The 20,833-nt window shown below is 43.6% G+C and overlaps 1 protein-coding gene across 2 annotated transcripts in view; it reads left to right on the forward strand.

Annotated features, from left to right (window-relative positions):
- Positions 1–3,003: 3,003 nt before the first annotated feature.
- TMEM87B (transmembrane protein 87B) overlaps positions 3,004–20,833 on the forward strand; it is a 48,000-nt gene continuing 30,170 nt past the window's right edge. The window contains exons 1-9 of one of the 2 annotated variants that reach the window (XM_060027360.1): positions 3,004–3,231; positions 6,008–6,068; positions 9,556–9,647; positions 11,450–11,584; positions 12,548–12,601; positions 14,241–14,331; positions 16,178–16,239; positions 16,479–16,662; positions 19,507–19,654. In XM_060027360.1, the coding sequence (XP_059883343.1) occupies positions 3,073–3,231; positions 6,008–6,068; positions 9,556–9,647; positions 11,450–11,584; positions 12,548–12,601; positions 14,241–14,331; positions 16,178–16,239; positions 16,479–16,662; positions 19,507–19,654 (986 nt within the window). In that variant the 5' untranslated portion in view covers positions 3,004–3,072. The remainder of the gene's footprint in view (positions 3,232–6,007; positions 6,069–9,555; positions 9,648–11,449; positions 11,585–12,547; positions 12,602–14,240; positions 14,332–16,177; positions 16,240–16,478; positions 16,663–19,506; positions 19,655–20,833) is intronic. The other variant, XM_060027361.1, reaches the window with a different exon arrangement.

The following is a 20,833-nucleotide window of genomic DNA, read 5'->3' on the forward strand; positions in this document are numbered from 1 at the left end:
TGTAATATAGTTTTAAAAAATTTTATTGGAGTATAGTTCAGTTACAATGTTGTATTAGTTTCAGGTGTACAGCAAAGTGATTCAGTTATACATATACATATATTCATTCTTTTTCAGATTCTTTTCTCATATAGGTTATCACACACTAGTGAGTAGAGTTCCCTGTACTATACAGTAGGTCCTCGTTGGTTATCTATCTTATATATAGTAGTGTGTGTAAGTTAATCCCAAGCTCCTGATTTATCCCTCTCCCCACATTTCCCCTTTGGTAACCATAAGTTTGTTTTCAATATCTGTACATATTTTTCTCTTTTGTAAATAACTACATTTGTATGTGATATAGTTTAAAATCAGGACGTGTGATGCCTCCAGCTTTCTTCTTCTTTCTCAAGATTGCATTGGCTATTTGAGGGTCTCTTGTGTTTCCATACAAATTTTAGGATTTTTCTGTTTCTGTGAAAAAATGGAATTTTGATAGGGATTGCACTGAAACTGTAGATCACTTTTGGGGGAATGGGCACTTTAACAATAATTCTTCCAATTCAGAAAACTTTTTAATCATTTCTCTGTCATCAAGGGCTTTGTAGTTAATAGACGTTGTTTATCTACTTTCATTGACATCAAGCAAAGTTGCAAAAGTGCTTCTCCCTCAGTTCACACCCAGGGCTGCAAGGAAGATCCTATTTATGACCAGCTGATAGAGAGGTTAAAAGCCTGAGCTTGGTACATAGGTGGATCAGCTCCATAGGTAGGGGCAAGTTGAAAAAGGATAGCAGCTGCACTCTAGTCTTGCTCAGGGGTGGCCTTGAAAGACAAAGGTGAGGAAGAAATCCTTCCAGCGTCCCCAGGGTGGGGCATAGGGACAGAGCTTCAGGCAATGCATCTGTTTATTCACTTTTTGTGGAAAGGGAAGTTGTCTGAAGTTTAAACATACATGGATTTATGGGCAGTGGTTAATGGCTTAGCCAGCTGGTCAGGAATCTGGGAGGAGAAAGATCAGAAGATTTGGGACAAGGATATCTGGGATAGAGGGATGTGAGTGGATCAACGGAAAAGGACACAAAGTGTCCTTTGTAAATAATATTGTACTAACAGGAGCACCTTCAGTGGAAGAGGCATTAAATGGAGATGTGATGGTAGCCACCACCATTGCATCTTTTAAAGGTAGCACTAATTTCTGCCATTCCCCCCAGGAGACAATATGGTTTGGCCAGCAGGGCAGATTCAGAGGTTTCTACCTGGACTTCCCCATTAAGACAGCTCTTATTCTAGACACCAAGGACTAGTGTAAGGTCATTTCAGCTACTCATTATGTATATTCCAATTATACAATCTGGAACCAGGATAATTACCACCACGTGGGTCTGTGGACCCAGTGGATCCAACTATGGGCCCAGATTCTATTTATTACCTGGCCCCTTATGCCTCTCATTCTAATAGGGAGCCAACACCAACTCAGACTGTGAGTCCAACACTCCTTGAATTGTTTGGGTATTCCTCTTTCCCCAATGTACGGTTACCTAAATAAATTACCCCTTTGTGAAGCCATGTAGTCCTGGATCTCCTCACTTTTCTCCTCTTCCAGATGGTCCACACCTCATTTGTTCCAGCCAGATACCTTGGTTCCAGCCTCAACTCCTCTCCTTCCTAAGCTCCAATATCTAATCAATCACCAAGGTCTTTTAATTTAAAATCTCCATCTCCCACATTTCTGGAATCCATCCAAATCTCTATTCTAATGGAAGCTTCTGTGGTTGAGGCCACCATCTCTGAATTACTGTAATTTATTCTTAACTGGTCATACAAAGTATTGAAATATTCTTAACTGATCATCTCATTGCCCTCCTTAACACAGTTTTCATATGACTGAGATTAACCAAAAGAATCTGGTCACTTCATCCGCCTTGCTTAAAAACCATCATTGCCCCTCTGATGTCTTAGACTAAAGTGTTTAGGAGGACCTGGATGTTCTGCTACTGTTTAAATATTCGCAGTCTTTCCACTGTCCATCTCACACCAATAACTAGTCATCTGGTAGGTCTTTCTGTTCCTCCAGGCCTTGGCGTAGTCTATTATTTCCATCCACATAGAAATGATCACAACTGCTTGCTGGGAAAGGCACGTATGGAATGCACGTGCAGTCTTTATTACACATTAGGCTCTCAGTAATTAGTCTAAATAAGTGACTAAGATGACTGATAAGGCCAGATCCTCTTGACTATAAATCGATCCTATTTTACGTTAATGACAATGTTAAACTAGGACTGTATTCTCCCTCTGGACATTATTTACATTTAATAATAAACTACTGTAGTTCTCTTTGACAGCAAGACATTTACTCAGGTTTCACAGTCAAAAATGCCTGGCGAAGTACACCGTTAAGACAGACCCAAGCTCTGCCCCTCTGAGCTTTAAGTAACCAGGCAACTTTGTTCTAAAAATCTTTAACCATCCTACCGACATTATACTCACAATACTACGCCTTGGGTTCAACGGACCGGACCTCAAAGCACTTTCCAGGCACTTACCGTGAATTTAGAGAACAACTTATTTCCCCTGAGATGAGGGGGTTGGGGGACAAATGCAGAGGATTCAAGAAACTGAAATACACAGAGAAAAACCTTAGCTAGTAGCTCCATCCTATATTTCCCACTAAGCATTCGACCAGAGCCATGCAAATTCTGGGACCTCAGCTTCCCGCCTCGGGCTGAAGCCGCTTCCAGCGGGGACCTGATTTAGAGCCCCGCCTCCCCTCCGGCCCCGCCTCCTCCCCCCGGCCTGACTCTGAGCCCCGCCCATCTCCTCCACGCCCTCCCGGCCCCGCCTCCTCTCCCGGCTCCCCAACCCTGCCTGGCCCCGCCTTTACGCTCGGACCCCTCCCTCTAGCCCGCCCCCTTTCCTTTCCACTCTCTGGCCCCACCTCTAGCTCCACGCCCCGGCCGGCCCTGAGCCCCGCCTCCATGCCCCAGCCACACTTCCCGGACCCGAACCCGCCCGGGGCGGAGCTGCACCTGGTGCGGGCCTGGGGCGTGGCGGGCGCCACGGAGCGCCAGGTGCGGCTTCCGCGTCAAGATGGCCGCTACCAGCTGGGCTGGGGTCTGGTTCTCATCCCGCGGCCGCCTTCCCGCCAGGCGCCCGCTGCTGCGAGTTACCCTCTGCCTCCTGTGCTGGGGCCCGGCGGCTGTGGGCGCCGTCCCCGAGCTCGGGCTCTGGGCAGCGACGATCAATGACGTAAGTGGAGTGTCGGGACCCAGGCGAGGTGCTGCCCGGGCCCGCAGGTCCTCCCCGGGCTCTCTGGGCTCCAGGAGCCGGTCTCGGTCTTGTTGATCTGGCCGGGCCTGCCCCGGGTGCCCTGATACTTTCTCTGGGCTCTTTGCTCGGCGCGGGGAGCGCCCCCTCCTCCGGCCCGACCTGGGCTGTGGGGAGGATCAGTCAGGCTTGTGTGCTGGGGGATTGCTATCCCTTCTGAACCGTGTTCATGAGGATCACCATTCCCGAAGTCCTGGCCCCTCGCTCTTCTCCGACCTGCTCTGGCTAGGTCAGGTCCTCGTTTATTCAGACCTGAGCCCTGAACCCCTCGGCACTCCTAGCGGCATCTTTGGATTTGACCTCTCCTCGTGCCCGGGTGCAGCCACAGGGCCGCACCCGTGTGGCCACAGGGTGGATTTTCCAGGGCTTCAGCTTCCGCATAAATTTACAAAGAGCTTGTGCCTTTTCTTTCTTTCTTTCTTTAAATGAGAAGGGAACATGCAATAGTCACCCCACCCCTCTTTCCCTCTTCCTGGGTTCCTGACATCACAGCTCCGGGAGCGTGTGTGGGCGGGGGGCGGGGGCAGGATGTGTAATTAAGGGATGTTTGCAAGGCTTGTCTGGAGGCATGAGTGCGTGGAAACGCTTCCTTTCCAGGGCAGGCCATTTGAGAACTTGACATCCAGTAGTTACATGAGATGATGTGGGAGGAATGCAGAGGTAGAATTTTGGAAAGATTTGCTGAAGAGAGACAGGAAATCGAAGAGGCCTTATCTCCTGCTTTTCTATATTCAGAGGTTTCATCCAGCTCCGTTTGAGATGAGTATTTTCCACATGTATGGAAACGATGTCCCAATTCTAAAGGCAAAACTTATATTTTGATTTCCTCAACCGGAAAGAGAAAGTACCAGAGGCTACAGATTCTTCCTATAACACAAAAACTGCATAAAGGAAGGAGAGTACATATCTTTCTGAATCTTTAAGACCCAGTGCAACCGTCTTTTCCAGGATTCTTCTGGGTTGGTGCCCTATTTTGTGCGCCAGTGATAGAGCCTGTGTATCTTCATCATTAAATTTCTCTGAACAGTAAAAAGCAAAACTCAGAGAACCACACTTACCGTTTGATGCTGCTTCTGTAGTGAGTAGGCAGTAGCATAAACTAAGTCCGAATAAGTTGGAAGTGAATCGGCTGCATACAGACTGCTTGACCATATCTGTAAAGATCTTTGCCAAGTATACTTTGGATGGTGAGATTCCAAAGGCCATGGGGAGAGAATGACTTTGCTTCCTGCGTGAGGAAGAAAAAATTACCTTTGGGTCCCACGTAATCTTTAGTCCTGTGTGATTCAGGACAGTAGCAATCCATAAAGCTCTTTGCAAAGAGTAGGCTGATTTTTTTTTTTTCCCCATTTCAAGTTGTCAAAACTTGTTCTTCAGAACAGGAAAGGAAAGTGGAATTTTCTTTCATTTGTTCTACAAATCTATCAAGAAATGGTTCTTTTTTAAAAAATTTTTTAATAATATATTCATTTATTTGGTTGTGCTGGGTCTTAGTTGCAGCATGCGGGATCTTTAGTTGCGGCATGAGACTCTTAGTTGTGGCATGAGGGATCTAGTTCCCTGACCAGGTGTCTGGTTTAGGGCAAGTGAGTGTGGACTGTCTATTGGACATCCAGTGGACGTGACCTTTAGGTAATTGGGTATGTGGATGTGCAGCTCAGAGGAGGGGTCTGGGCCCGGGGTTTTATTGATGTTGAAACTGTTGAGGAGGGAGAAGAGGTTATCAAGAAAGAGCTGCTTGTCCTGTCAGTGTTTTTCTTTAATTCCTAACCACATGTTCGTTTATCGTAATCCCTTCTCACAGGATTTTTTTTCTTGGTGAGGGCAGACATTAAATAACTAGTGTAAGATTTCATTTTGGTTGTGGTACGGGTTGTGAGGAATGGGTCTTACAGACCATGGAAGGGAGGGCCTGGCCTGGTGTGGGCTCCAGGAGAAGACACCCTGAGGAAAGGGATATTTGAACTGGACTTTCAGGGGTAAGAAGGAAATAACTAGATAAAGAGAGCGACAGGGAGGGGATTTCAAGTAAGTTTCAAGTTGACTACTAAGGTCCTGAGGGCAGGAAGGAGTACCATGTTTTTGAGAACCTGTGAGAAAGGTGCAAGAGAGGTGGGCGGGGCCCTGTGAGCGGCAGTGAGATTTGGTCTCTTATAAAGAGACCACGGTAAACCATAACTTAGGGAGAGGGTCAGTTGTTCTATCAGAAGTGCATTTATGTTGATACCACGAGAGCAGCTGCAGATGCACAGACAGGTTCTCCGTCTGAACAGCAGTCATCGAACAGTGGCAGTCGCACTCACCCGCCGTGTGTTGCTGGCCCCAGGAGCCTTCTGGAGCCTCACATCCACTGCAGGGAGTAGATTACATGAGACAAAGTTCTAAGCCAGTGAGTGATGTGATCAGATTTATGTTTTTAATGCCTTTTTTTTTTTTTTTTTGGCCGAGCCACGGGGCATGTGGGATCTTAGTTCCCCGACCAGGGATTGAACCTGTGCTCCCTGCAGTGGAAGCACGGAGTCTTAACCACTGGACTGCCAGGGAAGTCCCAGATTTACGTTTTCAAAGAATAATCGCTCCAGGCATAGGAGTTAAAGGATTAGAACTATGTATTTTCCAGGATAAAACTATACTCTTAAACAGTAGAGAGAAATTTTTTTAACAAGAGCTTTCTGTATTTCTTTGTTTTTCATTATAGAAATCAGGACCTTTGATATTTAGGAAAACTATGTTTAACTCTACTGAGATCAAGTTTTCTGGTAAGTATAATAAACTAATATAACAGTAAAATAACAATAAATTATAAATGAGCAACATGTAGTATCAACTCATGCATTAATTTAACATAAACTAACATAACACATTGTAATAGTATATATTTTAAACTAGGCAAATGTTTTTAAGTGATCCTAACATTTTAAGGGTTTCTTTTGTTCCAGTCGGGTCATAGTTATTTTCAAGAATGAATTTTTCTGATCCTGTCTCAGAAAATGTAATGTGAATCATTCTTTATCATTCTTTAAAAATTATAGTTAAAACCTAGTAAAGAAGTCTTCAGCAAAAAAGTATTTGACCTCCGAAATTTGACTCTGAATCCCTTTTAAAATTCAGTAAATTCTTTTTATGGTTATATGAAATGCCATGATTGTGATGAAACCTTTGTGTTTCTGAAAATTTTCTAAATATACACATGATCACAGTAGGAAATAAAAATTATTAGACACTAACAATTAGGGTTTTAGAGCTTATGTGAAAATATTTGTTAGGGACTGTGTTGTCTGTGTAAATACTGGTGTGTCATGACTACCAAGTCATAGATCTTGAGGTTTGCAGTATTTTTAATGAGTTTACATTGGATCATATTTACTGTGCACTAACCCCTCTAGGTGTTGCCAGTAACTTGACTAGGTCAGTTGGTTGCCAGAGTTAAAGTTTGGGGTAAGGGGTAGTTTTTCTGTTGGGTAGAGCAAATTGGCTTCGTGGGACCCACAGCCGTGGCCCTTTTATCTCTCACACCGTGCTCTGAACATTTGTTGGAGAATTCTGCCGTGTGTGGTCTTTGCTGACGGAAGTAGGCCAGCCATCAGCTAGAAAGCAAAGGCGGTTCAAAGCAGCTTCGTGATATAGATCATCAATGGTGATAAGAGCTTGGTAAGAGGAAATTGAAGCCCAAGGTGGGTGAGGAAAAAATTTTGGCCTCTCAGTGCTTTAATAAATTCATGTCTCACTGTCTAGACAACATTTAAAACACTGGTGCAGACAAAAAAATTACATGGGGGAATAAAAAGTTATATGGACCACTGAAACACAGAATTTGAATTTTTTTTAAATCAATATGTAATGTCCGAGATCAGCCTAAAAGGAGACCACAATTTAGTATTAACATATCTAAAGAAAGAAAAATGAGGCAGCAGAAGGGAGTTAGGAACAAAAACGTAAAAAAAAAAATGAGGGTTTAGTCAGGTAAAAGCTGGCAGTGTCCCAGCACTGATGGGAGAGAGGTCTTTCTGTAACTATGACCGTAGCTCTAACATTGTGGCTGGTGGGGGTGCATGAAGTGCCCACCTGAGCCTCCTTGTTCTGCTGCCATGTTCACCAAGCAGCCTTCTCATCATCTACTTTATAGTTACTGTTTAAGTGAGTAATTGGGCGTTAAGTTTTACACGCCTACATCCATGGTGTGAAAGATGAAACTGAGTCTCTGAGTTCTCACAGAGCCAAATTTTATTTTATTATTATTATTTAAAAAAAAATTTGTTAGGAATGACTTTTTTAATTAATTAATTAATTTATTTATGGCTGCATTGGGTCTTCGTTGCTGCGCATGGGCTTTCTCTAGTTGTGGCGAGCGAGGGCTACTCTTTGTCGCGGTGCGCGGGCTTCTCGTCATGGTGGCTTCTCTTGTTGTGGAGCACGGGCTCTAGGTGTGCGGGCTTCAGTAATTGTGGCGCATGGGCTCAGTAGTTGTGGCGTGCGGGCTCTAGAGCGCAGGCTCTGTAGTTGTGGCGCATGGGCTTAGTTGCTCCTCGGCATGTGGGATCTTCCCAGACCAGGGCTCGGAACTGTGTCGCCTGCATTGGCAGGCGGGTTCTTAACCACTGTGCTACCAGGGAAGTCCCAGAACCAAATTTTAGTGCCTACAAAGTTAAGCATTGGTCCCTCGGGTATGTGTCCGTGCTGTTTGGTGGATCAGATGCCTTGCTTTCCCTAAGGAAAGCTAAGGTGACCCCTCTTAGCTACTCCATTCAAGATGCCGTCATGTGGAGCCACTGGTGAAAATCTCTCAGTGTAATTCACCATATTAATAGAATAAAAGAAATACATCGTATAATCATCTCAATATATACAAAAAAGCATTGAAAAAAGTCAGCACCTATCCATGATGGAAACTCTCAGAAAACTAGAAATAGAAGGAAATGGCCTCAACCTGATAAAGGGCATCTATGATAAATCTATAACTTAACATTATAGTGGCAATTCTCCCCAGATTGACCTATAAATTCAATTAATCCCAATCAAAATCCAAGCAGACTTATGTAGAAACTGGCGAGAGCTGTTTCTGAAACTTAGATGCAAATACAGAGGACCTAGAATAGCCAAAACAATTTTAAAAAAGAACAAAGTGGGAGGGCTTTTACGCTCTGATTTCAGAACTGAACACGAAGCTACGGTAATCCTAACACTGTGGAACTGCGATAGACACACAGAACAGTGCACATCGTTGTCAAATTGACTGATTCGTGTCACGATTATGAGTCAACTTTTCCCACCTTGTATATCTAGTATTTTTGTTGGCTAGTGGATATCGTGAATTTCACATTCTTGAGTACTAGAATGTTGTGTTCCGTGAACAACTTTGTTCCGGCAGACAGTTACGTTTCTTTGGGGTCAGTTCGATCCTTTCCAGTTTTGTTTTTAATTTCTTTTAGGAGGGATCAGGGGTAGCCTTTACTCTAGAACTAACTTAGCACCACTTCTAAGGTGTGACTCTTCTGCGTCTCTCTCAGACACGGGGTGTGTTTACTGAGGCCTTTCCTCTCTGGCTAGTTCCCATCCCCATGTGAACTCAGAATTTTTCAGCTTGTCCCTGTGCACGGGCAGACTGTTATGCAGCCAGAGACCAAGGATCTGTATGCAGATTTCATTGACCCTTTCTCTGTGTGGTTCCCACCTCTTGGGTACTCTGCCCCAGAAACTCTACCAGCCTCAGCCTTGGTTAACTGTAATAATTTAATTTAAGGAATTTATCTGTCTCATTTTGCAGTGACTTTTTGGAGAAATTAGGTAATACTTTACTCATGGTTTCCTTAAAGTTGTCTATTTTATTTATTTATTTTTTAAAGGAACATTTATTTATTTATTTTTGGCTGCGTTGGGCCTTCGTTTCTGCACGCGGGCTTTCTCTAGTTGTGGAGAGCAGGGGCTACTCTTTGTTGCGGTGTGCTGCCTTCTCATCGCGGTGGCTTCCCTTGTTGTGGAGCACAGGCTCTAGGCGCGCGGGCTTCAGTAGTTGTGGCACATGGGCTCAGTAGTTGTGGTGCATGGGCTTAGTTGCTCCACGGCATTTGAGATCTTCCCGGACCAGGGCTCGAACCCATGTCCCCTGCCTTGGCAGTCAGATTCTTAACCACTGCGCCACAGGGAAGTCCAAAGTAGTCTATTTTAAATTGCATTCTTGAAACCTTAAGTTTATGTTAAAGTATATATTATTATTGCTGTAAAATGAGACTTCCTTTCTCTAAACAGTTAAGTCATTCAGCTGCCCTGGGCCTGTGAAGTTTACCATAGTGTGGCTTTTGGAACATCATCCCTGTCACAATCAATATTCTGAGCTGGAAGTAAGTAAAACACAAATTTTAAATGTGTCTAAAGCTATGAAGGAAAAGTTAGGAGTTTTAAGATTTATTAGCTTATCAAGTGAGGAGGCCAGGAATAGAGAAGTACCACAGATTTTGGGACTTAGGCAATAAACGCCTTAATTATATCAAAGTATATGCTTTCTGAGACTACAGATCTTTTAGTTTCCTTGTATCTTATGAAAAATGTTAGTAAATATTTAAATCAGAGTTGTGGAAACCATTGATAAGGGGACTGTGGGTCACGCACAAATGAAAACCAACTCAATTTAAAGAAGAAATGTAAAAGTTTCACTTCGTTCAAAAAATTAGTAATAGGGAACCTAGAACTTCAGTGAGTGTGAGTAGATTTAGTGAGTATAAGTAGACCTCAGAAAGAGGTGAGGAGGGAAAAGGAGGGGGAGAGTGTGAGAGGAGGAAAAAGAGACCGGGTTAGGTCAGTGTGTATTTCCTACGAACAAAGATATTCCCTTAGATTACACAGTACAGAGATCAGATTTACGAAATTTAACAGCGATACAATGCTAATTGATATAATAGCTAATAAACCATATTCAAACTTTGCCAGTGTCCCAACAACATCCTTTTTAGCAGCTTTTTTCTTTTCTTTTCTTTTTCTGGTACAGGATCCAATCCAGGATCACCTTGTATTTCTGCAGGGTTTTTTTTGGGGGGGGTGGAGGTGTTGAGGGTGGTTCATGACATGACATTGATATATTTGAGATGTACAAGCCATTTATTTTTACAAAATGTCCCTCAATTTGAATATTTCTCACGTTTCCTCGTGATTAAATTCAGGTTATATTTTTGGCAGGCATACCAGAAAGTATACTGTTTTGTCCCATTTTTGGTGATATTAACTTTGATCAGTTAAGGAAGTTTCTGCCAGGTTTCTCCACTGTAAAGCCACTACTTTTCTCCTTGTTGTTAACAATAATTTGTGAAGAAATACTTCTGTATTTATGTGTAAATATCCTGTTTCTTCATCGGTCCTTGTTTTAACATTCTTTGATTCTTGCCTGAATCAAGGCACAGTTACCACTGTGATGATTGCTAAACAATGATTTTCTAATTCCATGTTTTCTTCTACATTTATTAGCATTCGACTATGAGGTTGCACTCTTTTCCTCTCTCTTATCCGTCTGTCAGTCAATCAATTATCAATATGGACTCATTGATTTTAACTTTGTTGGGTGGGTTATAATCTATTACTGTTTTTCTGTATTTTGCTCAAATTGTCTCATATTTGGCCAATGGAAGCCTCTTAACCTTTTCTTCATGCCTGGGAGTTGCCATTAGGAGCGCGGTTTTCCTCATCCATCAAGGAGCCTCATTGTTAGTTGATGTGTAAATGAGTGTTCCCCCTGCACTCAGTTGGGTTTGCCATCTTTGCTTTATGTTACTGAGTGTTTGGTTTATCTTTCCTTGTAATTAAATGCTGCTTTCTTTCTCTGTAAAATCTTTTATACCTGGAGTAAAATGGAAGTAACCCCAGGACAAAGTATTTTGTATTTCTCTGTGAACCATTTCCTTGTAGTAACATCTTAATCACTTTTATTACTATAAGAGAATGATTATATTATGTATTATATTACTGTATCTGAGCACATCAGAATGGCTAAAATGTTATGATTACCTCAATCGTACTGAAAATTATATTCAAAACTTTCTTTTTGGTATTTTGTTCTATTGCGTGTTTCAAGTGTTCCAAGCTGAATAACTTTTTGGTATTATTTAGATATTAAGTGGAAATAAATTATGACGTAGAATCTTACTTTGCATAGGAGCTGTCACAAAAACATGAACTTAGTGTCAGTGAAGACTTTTGTGGTCATTATTTCAACAGTAGCGAATGTTGGACAACAAAAAATGAAAACTTAGATTGCAACAGTGATTCACAGACGTTTCCCTCATTGAATGTGAGTACCTGTCTTGCGATGTTGAAATAGAATTTACGTTTCTCCCAGTGAATGCAAGTATCAACTTCTGTTTTATCAGTATTTTGATAAAGGAAGGTGCTTAAGTTGTCAATTATTAGGTTTAGTTCTTTTGTGTGTGTGGCAGTACATAATAAGTGGAACCATTGTTCCATTTCTTTGTGCCTTTTGCAGCATCATCCTTGGAAGAGGATCCTTTTATCATCCTTTCATGATTTGCTGTCATTCCGTCCCTCATCTCTCTTCTGCCCACCCCAGTCAGGGCTTTGCCCCCATCATCCCATCAGAACAGCTCTAGTCAAGGTCACCAGTGACCTCCATGTCATTAGATCCCTAGGTCTATTACTCCTACTGAAGGTCTTTCAGTGTACCTGACTCACCAGCATTTAACACACTTGAACACTCTCCTTTGTGCACTTTCTCCTCCTAGCCTAGAAGACTAGATTCTAAAATGTTAACAGCGGTCATCTCTGGGTGGTGAGGCCTTGGACCTCACGTGATTTTTTGTCCTGTAAATTCTGAAATGAAAATGTCTTTAATAAAAACGTTAAAGGGTTGTTTTAAAAATTTGTGTCAAGGTATAATAAATATACGTAAGTTTACAGCAAAGCTTGCATATCAGCAGCGTAGGGCTTGATGAATTTTCACAACCTGAACCCACCCGTGTGAATCCCGATCAAGATCAGGGCCTTTGAGCACCTCGAGCTCCCTTTGAGTTCCTACTACGCTCCCTGCCAACGGTAACCACTGCCCTGATTAAGGAAGTAATTTTTCAAAAGTAGGATTTTGTTACACGTGTTTGGGATACAGTGAGGTTTGTTCTCTGGTGTTCAGCTTTAATCTTTACTTTTTTCATAACACATTTTTTTTCTTAATTGTTGAAACTATTTTTCCTTATGGAAATGCAACAATATAAAATGAAATTCTTTTATTTTATTTTTCCAGAATAAAGAACTAAGAACAAATACCGGAAGTGTTACAAACCAGGAAGGGTCAGCGGTAAGTCATTTTATTTGCCTTTAAATCAAATACATACAAGTTAGAGTAAGACTGAGCAGAATCTGTTGATGGACAGATACTCAGAGAGTGATCTAAAGTAGGGTTAGTAGAGTTAGGAAAGAAAAAAGAAGCATTATTTTTTATTTTTATTTTTTATTTTTTTTGCGGTACGCGGGCCTCTCACTGCTGTGGCCTCTCCCGTTGCGGAGCACAGGCTCCGGACGCGCAGGCTCAGCAGCCATGGCTCACGGGCCCAGCCGCTCCGCGGCATGTGGGATCCTCCCGGACCGGGGCACGAACCCGCGTCCCCTGCATCGGCAGGCGGACTCTCAACCACTGCGCCACCAGGGAAGCCCAAGAAGCATTATTTAAAACAGTATATTTCCTTACATATGTCTGTGTGAATTTTGTACATACCTGGTTCTGTCTTTGTTTAAAAATCTCTTTAAAGGTGTGATTTAACAGTAACTTCTATGTAGTCTTTCTTTATTTTAAAAAATAAAATTCCGCTGCCAAATACCTGAGGCAGCACAGCAGTGGGCGGAGCTGTATCGTCATTAAGGAAGTAAAGAAATAGATAGAAACCATGATGCAGCACGAGGGGGAGGGGAAATTTGGAATTTGGGGAAATTACTCAAAGTCAGAAGACTAAGAGGTTGAGAGGATTACAAGGAGTTGCATGTAGGGACTGAAAGTGGATTTAGAAGAGCTTGATGTTTGCCTTTAGACTGGGACCCTTCTGCTTTCATACTGTTTTCTCCAACCATCTTACAGAGTAGTCTGATAGTGGAAGGGCATTCACTCTGCAGCGGCTGGACCAACTCTTTGCTTTGCACAAACTGTCACAGGTGGAGGAGTAGGAAATGAGAGGGAAGGATAGGAAATACTCAGGAAGGAGGAGTGTGAAAAGTTTGGTCCAGCTACATGAGGGCACTGCAGGGTTCACAGGCAGTCCCAGTGGGCAGTTTCAGGCCTCAGTGGGACTGCTAGCAGCAGAGTGCCTTAAGGAATTTAGCCTGTACACCGAATCTGAGTCATTTCCAGCAATGTTATCTGACATCTTTCTCCCCCAGTTCAATTTAAAAAAACACACATTTAAAAACTGAATGCTTGGGACTTCCCTGGTGGTCCAGTGGTTAAGACTCCGTGCTTCCAATGCAGGCGGTGCGGGTTCAATCCCTGGTCAGGAAACTAAGATTCCACATGCCACAGGGCGTGGCCAAAAAGTATAAATAAATTAAATAAATAAATGCTTGATTATACTAGGATATTAGAAAAACTATTTCAAAGGTAGTATTAAATAAAACATAGAATGGTAACATTGGGGGGAAAACCTGTAGAACTATATAAAAAGTAGAAAACATTGGCAAGTGGAAAAGGCTTTTTTCCTCCTCCATCCCTTTGGGCCTGGGAGGATGGTGGTAAAAAAAAAAAAACAAATGGAGGAAATCCTTCCACTACCCACTGTCCTTCCACAGCCCACCATTCCTTTTATCTGTGTTTTTTTTTTTTTTTTAAAGTAACCCAATTCAATTCTTAAAAGTTGTTTTAAAATGTGGTGGACAATCGTTTAGCTATATCTTATATAGCAATTAAAAAAAAAAAATAACATGAAGGTTTTTTTTTTTTTCTGTTTCAGGATGTTGTAGCCAAAACACAGAGAGATGGGTTTCATATCTTTATTGTTTCTATTAAAACAGAAAAAACAGATGCAAGCTGGAATTTGAATGGTATAGTTAAACAGTATGCATGTTTTATTGTCTGCTTTTACTGTATTCTGTATTTTTGTCATTAACCCAAATCTACATTCTCTGTTAAAACACATTATTCAAAAATGATTTTCTGTTAATCACAAAAATGAATAATCTGTTTATTTGGGGTACTTAGAACTTTATGCTTATCTTAACTCTAATATATATTTTTTTAATGGAATGGAAATTTTAAATTAATTTCAGATAAACTTTGGGAGTTCCCTGGTGGTCCAGTGGTTGGGACTCTGTACTTTGGGTGCCGAGGGCCAGGGTTCAATCCCTGGTCGGGGAACTAGGATCCCACAAGCTGCACAGCGTGGCCAAGAAAAAATAAATAAAAGAAAATAAATAAAAGGGTGAATTAAAAAAAAAGATTAATTTAAAAAGTTTTAAACTTGATAGAGGGATACAAAATTCTCCATCCTTCCAGATTAAAAAAAATTTTTTTTAACATGTAGAAATGGGTAGGTGACACCTTAATCGTACTTGAAGTGGATTATACTCTGTTACTTGAAAATGGCCATCATCAGGGGTTCAAAATTTTTGTTCTTTAAAAAGTTTAAGAAAAAAGAATCTGTTTGTAGCCTAGGAGTAGAAGTAGCATGTCTGGCAACTGTGGCTTCTGCGGTCTGTGAGCTCCCCTGCCTGCCCATAAGGTAGATGCTCTTTGCCTCGTGAAACCGTAGCTCCTGGTGCCCAGTGTGAGAGCGGGCTCACACTAAGCGGTTTTCAAGGGAGCGAATGCTTCCATGGGTCCTGGCATTGCTTTAGTGGTCATTTTCTGTACTGGGTATCTGCTGGGCTGACAGCAGCCAAGCAGCATGTGATGATCCTGGGGATTTGCAGACTGCTCTGATTCACCCACTGGGACACAGAAGTGAAGCCAGGCTCTGTCTCTGGGGGGTACCCAGTCCAGAGAGGAGGGAGAAAGCAGTGAGGTGAGTCAGGCATGGCCGCAAAGGAGGCCCAGAGCTGGTCTTCCCCAGGGAAGCTGGTGGGGGCGCTGCTCCGGAGAGTGTGAAGCAGGCCTTCCTCCCGGAGGTACTGTAATGGGCCCAGACCATGCCACACAGGGAGCAGGGGCCTCGCTGCCATCCTGCTCCCCAGCCTGTGCGCCCTGCCTTCCCAGGTGTGGCGTCTTTTCCTCTGACACCAGCAGGCAGCTTTAAGCTTCTGCTGGTTAGTAACTGGCGCAGTTGCTAAGCCTTGCAAGTCTTGCACTGTATTCGGCACTCCGTTTGTTAGTGCTCTCAGACAACAACCCAAACTAGATTCTGGAGTTCAGTAAATTAAAAAAAAAATTTTTTTTAATTAATCAATTAATTAATTTGGCTGTGCTGGGTTGCCGCGAGCGGGATCTTCGTTGCACCGTGCGGGATCTTTAGTTGCAGCGTGTGGGATCTTACTTGCAGCATGCAGGATCTAGTTCCCTGACCAGGGATGGAACCCATGCCCCCTGCATTGGGGGCTCGGAGTCATAACTGCTGGACCACCAGGGAAGTCCCTGGAGTTCAGAATTTGTCCAAGTTACATTAAGAAAGACAAAGTCCTCAGCTAGGTCAGGGACTCAGCCAGGGCCAATCTCAGACCAGGACTACTTTGCTGTCTGCATAAGATCTGACTTGGCCCACACTTTACAAGAGCATGTATACAAATACGTAAAGATATCTTCATACAGTTACATAATCAAAGGTTAAAATTCAGCATTCGTTAACTTGGTTTGTATTCTTGGAGTCTTAAAATGAGCTTACATTGAAAAACTTAAGGAAAACTGGTTGTTAATTTTAATGCCTTAATTTCTTTATCCCCACCCTGCCTTCACCAGTTTCTCTTTCTATGATGGGGCCTCATGGATATATCTCTGCATCAGATTGGCCTCTGATGATTGTGAGTATCTCTCATCATTTCTTCCTTTTTTTAAAAATGAGTTTTGTATCCTAATTGGAACATTTAAACATTTTAAGAGCTCAGTGGTGGTAATTCCTTAGTAGCTAACACTTTGACATACCCTCTATTTCTGGTTCCATGGTGACTGGAAAATAAAGGATTGCAAACTTGAATGTAGAAATGTCGATTTTCAAATGATCAGAAGGCTTAACTGACTAAAATTGCTTCTCCTTCCACAGTTCTACATGGTGATGTGTATCGTTTATATCTTATATGGCATACTCTGGCTGATGTGGTCTGCCTGCTATTGGAAAGATATACTAAGAATCCAGTTCTGGATTGCAGCTGTTATTTTCCTGGGAATGCTTGAAAAAGCAGTTTTTTATGCTGAATACCAAAACATCAACAGCACTGGGTTATCAAGTAAGTGGTGACTGTGTCCCTGAATATGGTGTGACCCAAGAGTCACCTAGCATTTGTGAGCAGAGCTGTGGGGACTCCCCGCCCCACCTTCATACAGTGGTTTGGGAACAACCATATAGGTGAAGAGGAGGGAAGCCAAGAAGAGAATATCAGAGTAGGGCTCTGATCCAGGCTAGCATGTGTGTGGTCTTCATTTTCTGTTTTCTTCTTGCTGGCTTTCCCTTACTTCCCTCCTGGGGAAAAGAAAATTCCTGTTCCCTAAGGTTCAGCTACCCGTGACTGGCTTTAAACAACACGAAATTCTGGACTGGGGACATCGGGGGCTGCCAATCCTTTTAACGTATTTCTCTGTATTTTTCCCCATCCTCTCTCTTCTCCTTTCCCCTCCAAAGGAGAAAAGAAAATTTGGCCACAGGGAGTAAAATTAGTAGTGCCAGGATGGATGGTGACTGCACCCTTTTTGCAAAGAACTTCATGTGACCGTGGGAGATACCATCCCAGCTTACACAGTGGCATGTGGCAAGCAGGCAGGGCATATAGTGGGGCATCCTCAGATGGGTGCCCCAGACTTCTAGAAGATAGAGTTCAAAAGGGCCAGAGAAGTAAAGGCACAATTAATTCCATCACTGAACCTTCAAAAGGGAGATAGCTCAGAAGGGTAGAAAGCCCTCAGGAATGTGCTTCTGAGTGGTCAGTTACAAATGATCGTGGTACAGGTTTTCAAAGGGTGTAGTTGTGTCTGCTCTTTATTTTAAAATACTCCGGGAAAAAAAGAGGGTGAGTTGGAAAATAGATGAGACAAATTTAGCATAATGTTGATAATTATGGAAGCTGAGTGATGGGTACGTGGGAGTTCATTATATCGCTTTCTCTGTGTCGAAGAATGTTTGTAATTTCCCAAAATAAAAAGTTTAAAAAGACATGTACAAGACACTAAAGAAAAGACAAACATCCAGGGAGACATGTTAGAGGTATTATTACCCTATAAGAAGTTCTAGTGACGTGCGTGCGTGTGTATGTGTGTGTGCCTGCCCTGAACCAGATAAAGAAGGAAGGATAGAGCGGCTGCATATGACTGGGGGTTAAAGCGCTCTTGAATGTCAGAGAAGGCGGGTCAGCTCCTTTGCTGCCAGTGGTGGGCGTCTCTGTCTAGAAGAGGGTGGCGTGAACTTGGGTGAAGGGCAGCAAAAGCCTGAGATCCATGGAGAGAAGGAAAGACCATCTATCTTCCTCAGGGCCCTCAAGCCCTCTGAGATGACACCAGAAGGCCCTTGGAAGAGAAACCCCAGACTGCCGTCCTTGTCTTTGAGGAGTCCTGTGGAAAGGAGAGGCGCCAGACGGGGCCTGGGTTGATGTTGTTTCTGATTTTCCCAAGCGTAAATTCTGTAACCCAGGCTGTCTTGCTTAGCATTGGTCCTGGAAGGATAGACTTCAGAAAAATCAAGCAATGATGATTTAGTGATTGTTAGGACCCAGCAAGGATACATTAAGAATAGGTCGTGTCCATTGACTTCTTTGTTTTGTGCTTCTAGATTGGCAGTTAGGCAAATGTAATAAATTTAGTATATCTGCACTTCTTCAAGGTGTTGGGCAAGGTCTCTTGTGGTTTCTTCTAGAGAAGGCAGAGAAACATGAACTGAAAACAAGAATGTTAGGTGGATTCACAACTCGTTTCTGAATGGCTTTCTCCTCTCCGTCTTTACCGCCAGCACTCTCATCATCTCTTGGCTAAATTCTGCAATAGACTCCTGAGCGTTTTCCTCGCCTACAGTCTATTCCTCTCCAAGCCATTAAGTAGAGCAATCTTGATAAAATAAAGCTGTCTACTTTCTTCCAAGGGTCAGCAAGCTTTTCCTGCAAAGTCTACACAGTAAATATTTTCGGCTTTGCGAGCCATGTAGTCTGTGTTGCAACTTCTCAACTACTGCCATTGGAGCATGAAAGCTGCCACAGACAACAAATGGGCATGGCCGTGTTCCAATAAAACTTTATTTACAAAACAGATGTAGGGCCAGATTTGGCCTATGGGCTGTAGTTGACTAGTTCCTTTTTCACTCCCTTGTTTACTATCATTGACTTCCCACTGCCCTCGGCAACAAGCCCTGACTCATGGCCTAGCCTAAAACTGAGGTGATTGGGCCCTGCCTCTGCCCCAGCCTCTTTTCTTGACCTCCCTCGTTACACGCTCTGCTGCAGACATGCCGAACTTTCACTTCTTGCAGCATATTTGGCTTTGTCTCTTTTTCTCTCCATGCCCTTGCATGTGCCATTTCCTTTGCTTTCCCCTTTCCCTCCTCCAAACGGTTAACTCCTACTCAGCCTTCAAACCCTGGTGTAGATGTCACTTCCTATGAGAAGCTTTTCCTGCCCCGTGTGGATTAGGTCGCTTTCATCACAATCCTGGGAGATACAGCGTGACCTCCAGCACTTGCTGAATTCTGTCCGTTTACTTGTCCCGACCAGAGTACAGGCTTCACGAGGGCAGGGAACGTGGTGTGTCTTTTACTGCGATAGCCACACGGTAGGAGCGTGAATGAGTAAATGATGAGGGCAACCTGGGGAAAAGAGAGCTCTTGAGGGCGTTATGGTTTTCAGATATTTACAGAACAGGAAAGGGCTACAATCCTTTGTAACCTCAAGGGGAAGAATAAGAACAGAGGGGAGCTCGGGGAGACAGATTTCCAGTGGACGTGAGAGAGCTGTGCCCAGTAGAGCCGATCAGAATCCCCTTCATTGAGGTTTCAAACATCACTTGGATTAGATGACCTTTAAATTCAACGTGGCGAATTCGTCTGAGGTCAGGACGTAACTGTACACAGTACCCATTTAGACTCTTGGCGGCAGGCATCCAGATGGACCCAGGGCGAATGATTTTCCTTCGTCCCCCCTCAGCCCAGAGTTTACTGATCTTTGCGGAGTTGATATCTGCAATTAAGAGGACGCTGGCTCGCCTCCTGGTGATCATTGTGAGCTTGGGATACGGCATTGTGAAGTAAGTACTGGGGCCCAGAAAAGACGCCGCGTCCCCATCCTGTGATCCCATCCATCTCCGCTATGACCCCTGTGAAACCCGGCACCTCTCAGTGTCCTAACACAAATCCCAGAGGGAAATACCTGCAAGGACGTGTTTTTAAAAGATTTCCATGCACTGGCTGTTTTATTCTTTTCTCAAATAAAGATCCTGAAGTTGAATTCCAGTAACTTCATAGTTAGATGAATAATCAACTATAAGGATTATGGAAAATTCTAAATGATTCTCGAGGTTCAGACCATTTTCTGTTTCCTAGACAACATAGTTAGGGATCATGTTTGTGTATGAGATATTGTAAGAGAGCGCGCTCTCATGAAACACCAGGGTCAGCAGAATTTCTGGCTGAAACCTGGCAGTCGCCTGAGGACCTGCTTTTGGGACCCTCTCAAGCAGATCCTTTCTCCCTCTTACCTTTGAGTCCCTGGGCATGAACATGGAAGAGCCTGTTGCCTAAGACCCTCTGATTCCCAGAAACTCAAGCCCTCACACTGGACCACAGCAGCATCTTCGGGTTGCAGGCCTTGTCAGCCGCCAGGTTTCCCCGCATCCCTCACCGCTCCCAGCACTTGCTTTATTGTCTTTGTCCTCAGCACTTCACTGTCGGGATTCCCTGTGATTTGAGTATCCGTGTGAGGATCCTTTAAGAAACCTGACCTCACCCCCTCACCTCTGCCGCTCTTACCTGTCACCTCCCCTCAACTACTGAGTGCCCTGGCCGTTTTCTAGACTTGATTAGTATCTATTTATTATCGTGTATAGCTGCACCCTCTCCATGGTGGCACATTGAAGCAATCTACTCTTCAGCCTCCCCCGTTTCCTGTTTCCTTTCTCTAATGCGTCAGCTGTAGGCACTCTTGGTCCCTGGTGTGGCCTCCGGCCTACTGATCCCACCGCCTTCCACGGGCCGGCAGGGCACTGACAACCCCTGCCACCCCTGAGGCCCTCCGCCTTCTCCTTTGTCAGCCTCCCTCGATAAATCCAGCTCTCCATCTGCGCAGGCTCGGCGTCAGCCTGAGGAGAACACCCCGCCGCACTGCCTGGCTCAGTTCACTCCGTGACCCTGAACTTGAAGGGCGCCCTCAGTGCTGCTGGCACCTCTTGGTCCCCGTGCCGTTCGTGTTCTGACTCTCCGCTCTGCGC

Source organism: Delphinus delphis, chromosome 12, assembly GCF_949987515.2.
Source record: "Delphinus delphis chromosome 12, mDelDel1.2, whole genome shotgun sequence".
NCBI classification, from domain to species: domain Eukaryota; kingdom Metazoa; phylum Chordata; class Mammalia; order Artiodactyla; family Delphinidae; genus Delphinus; species Delphinus delphis.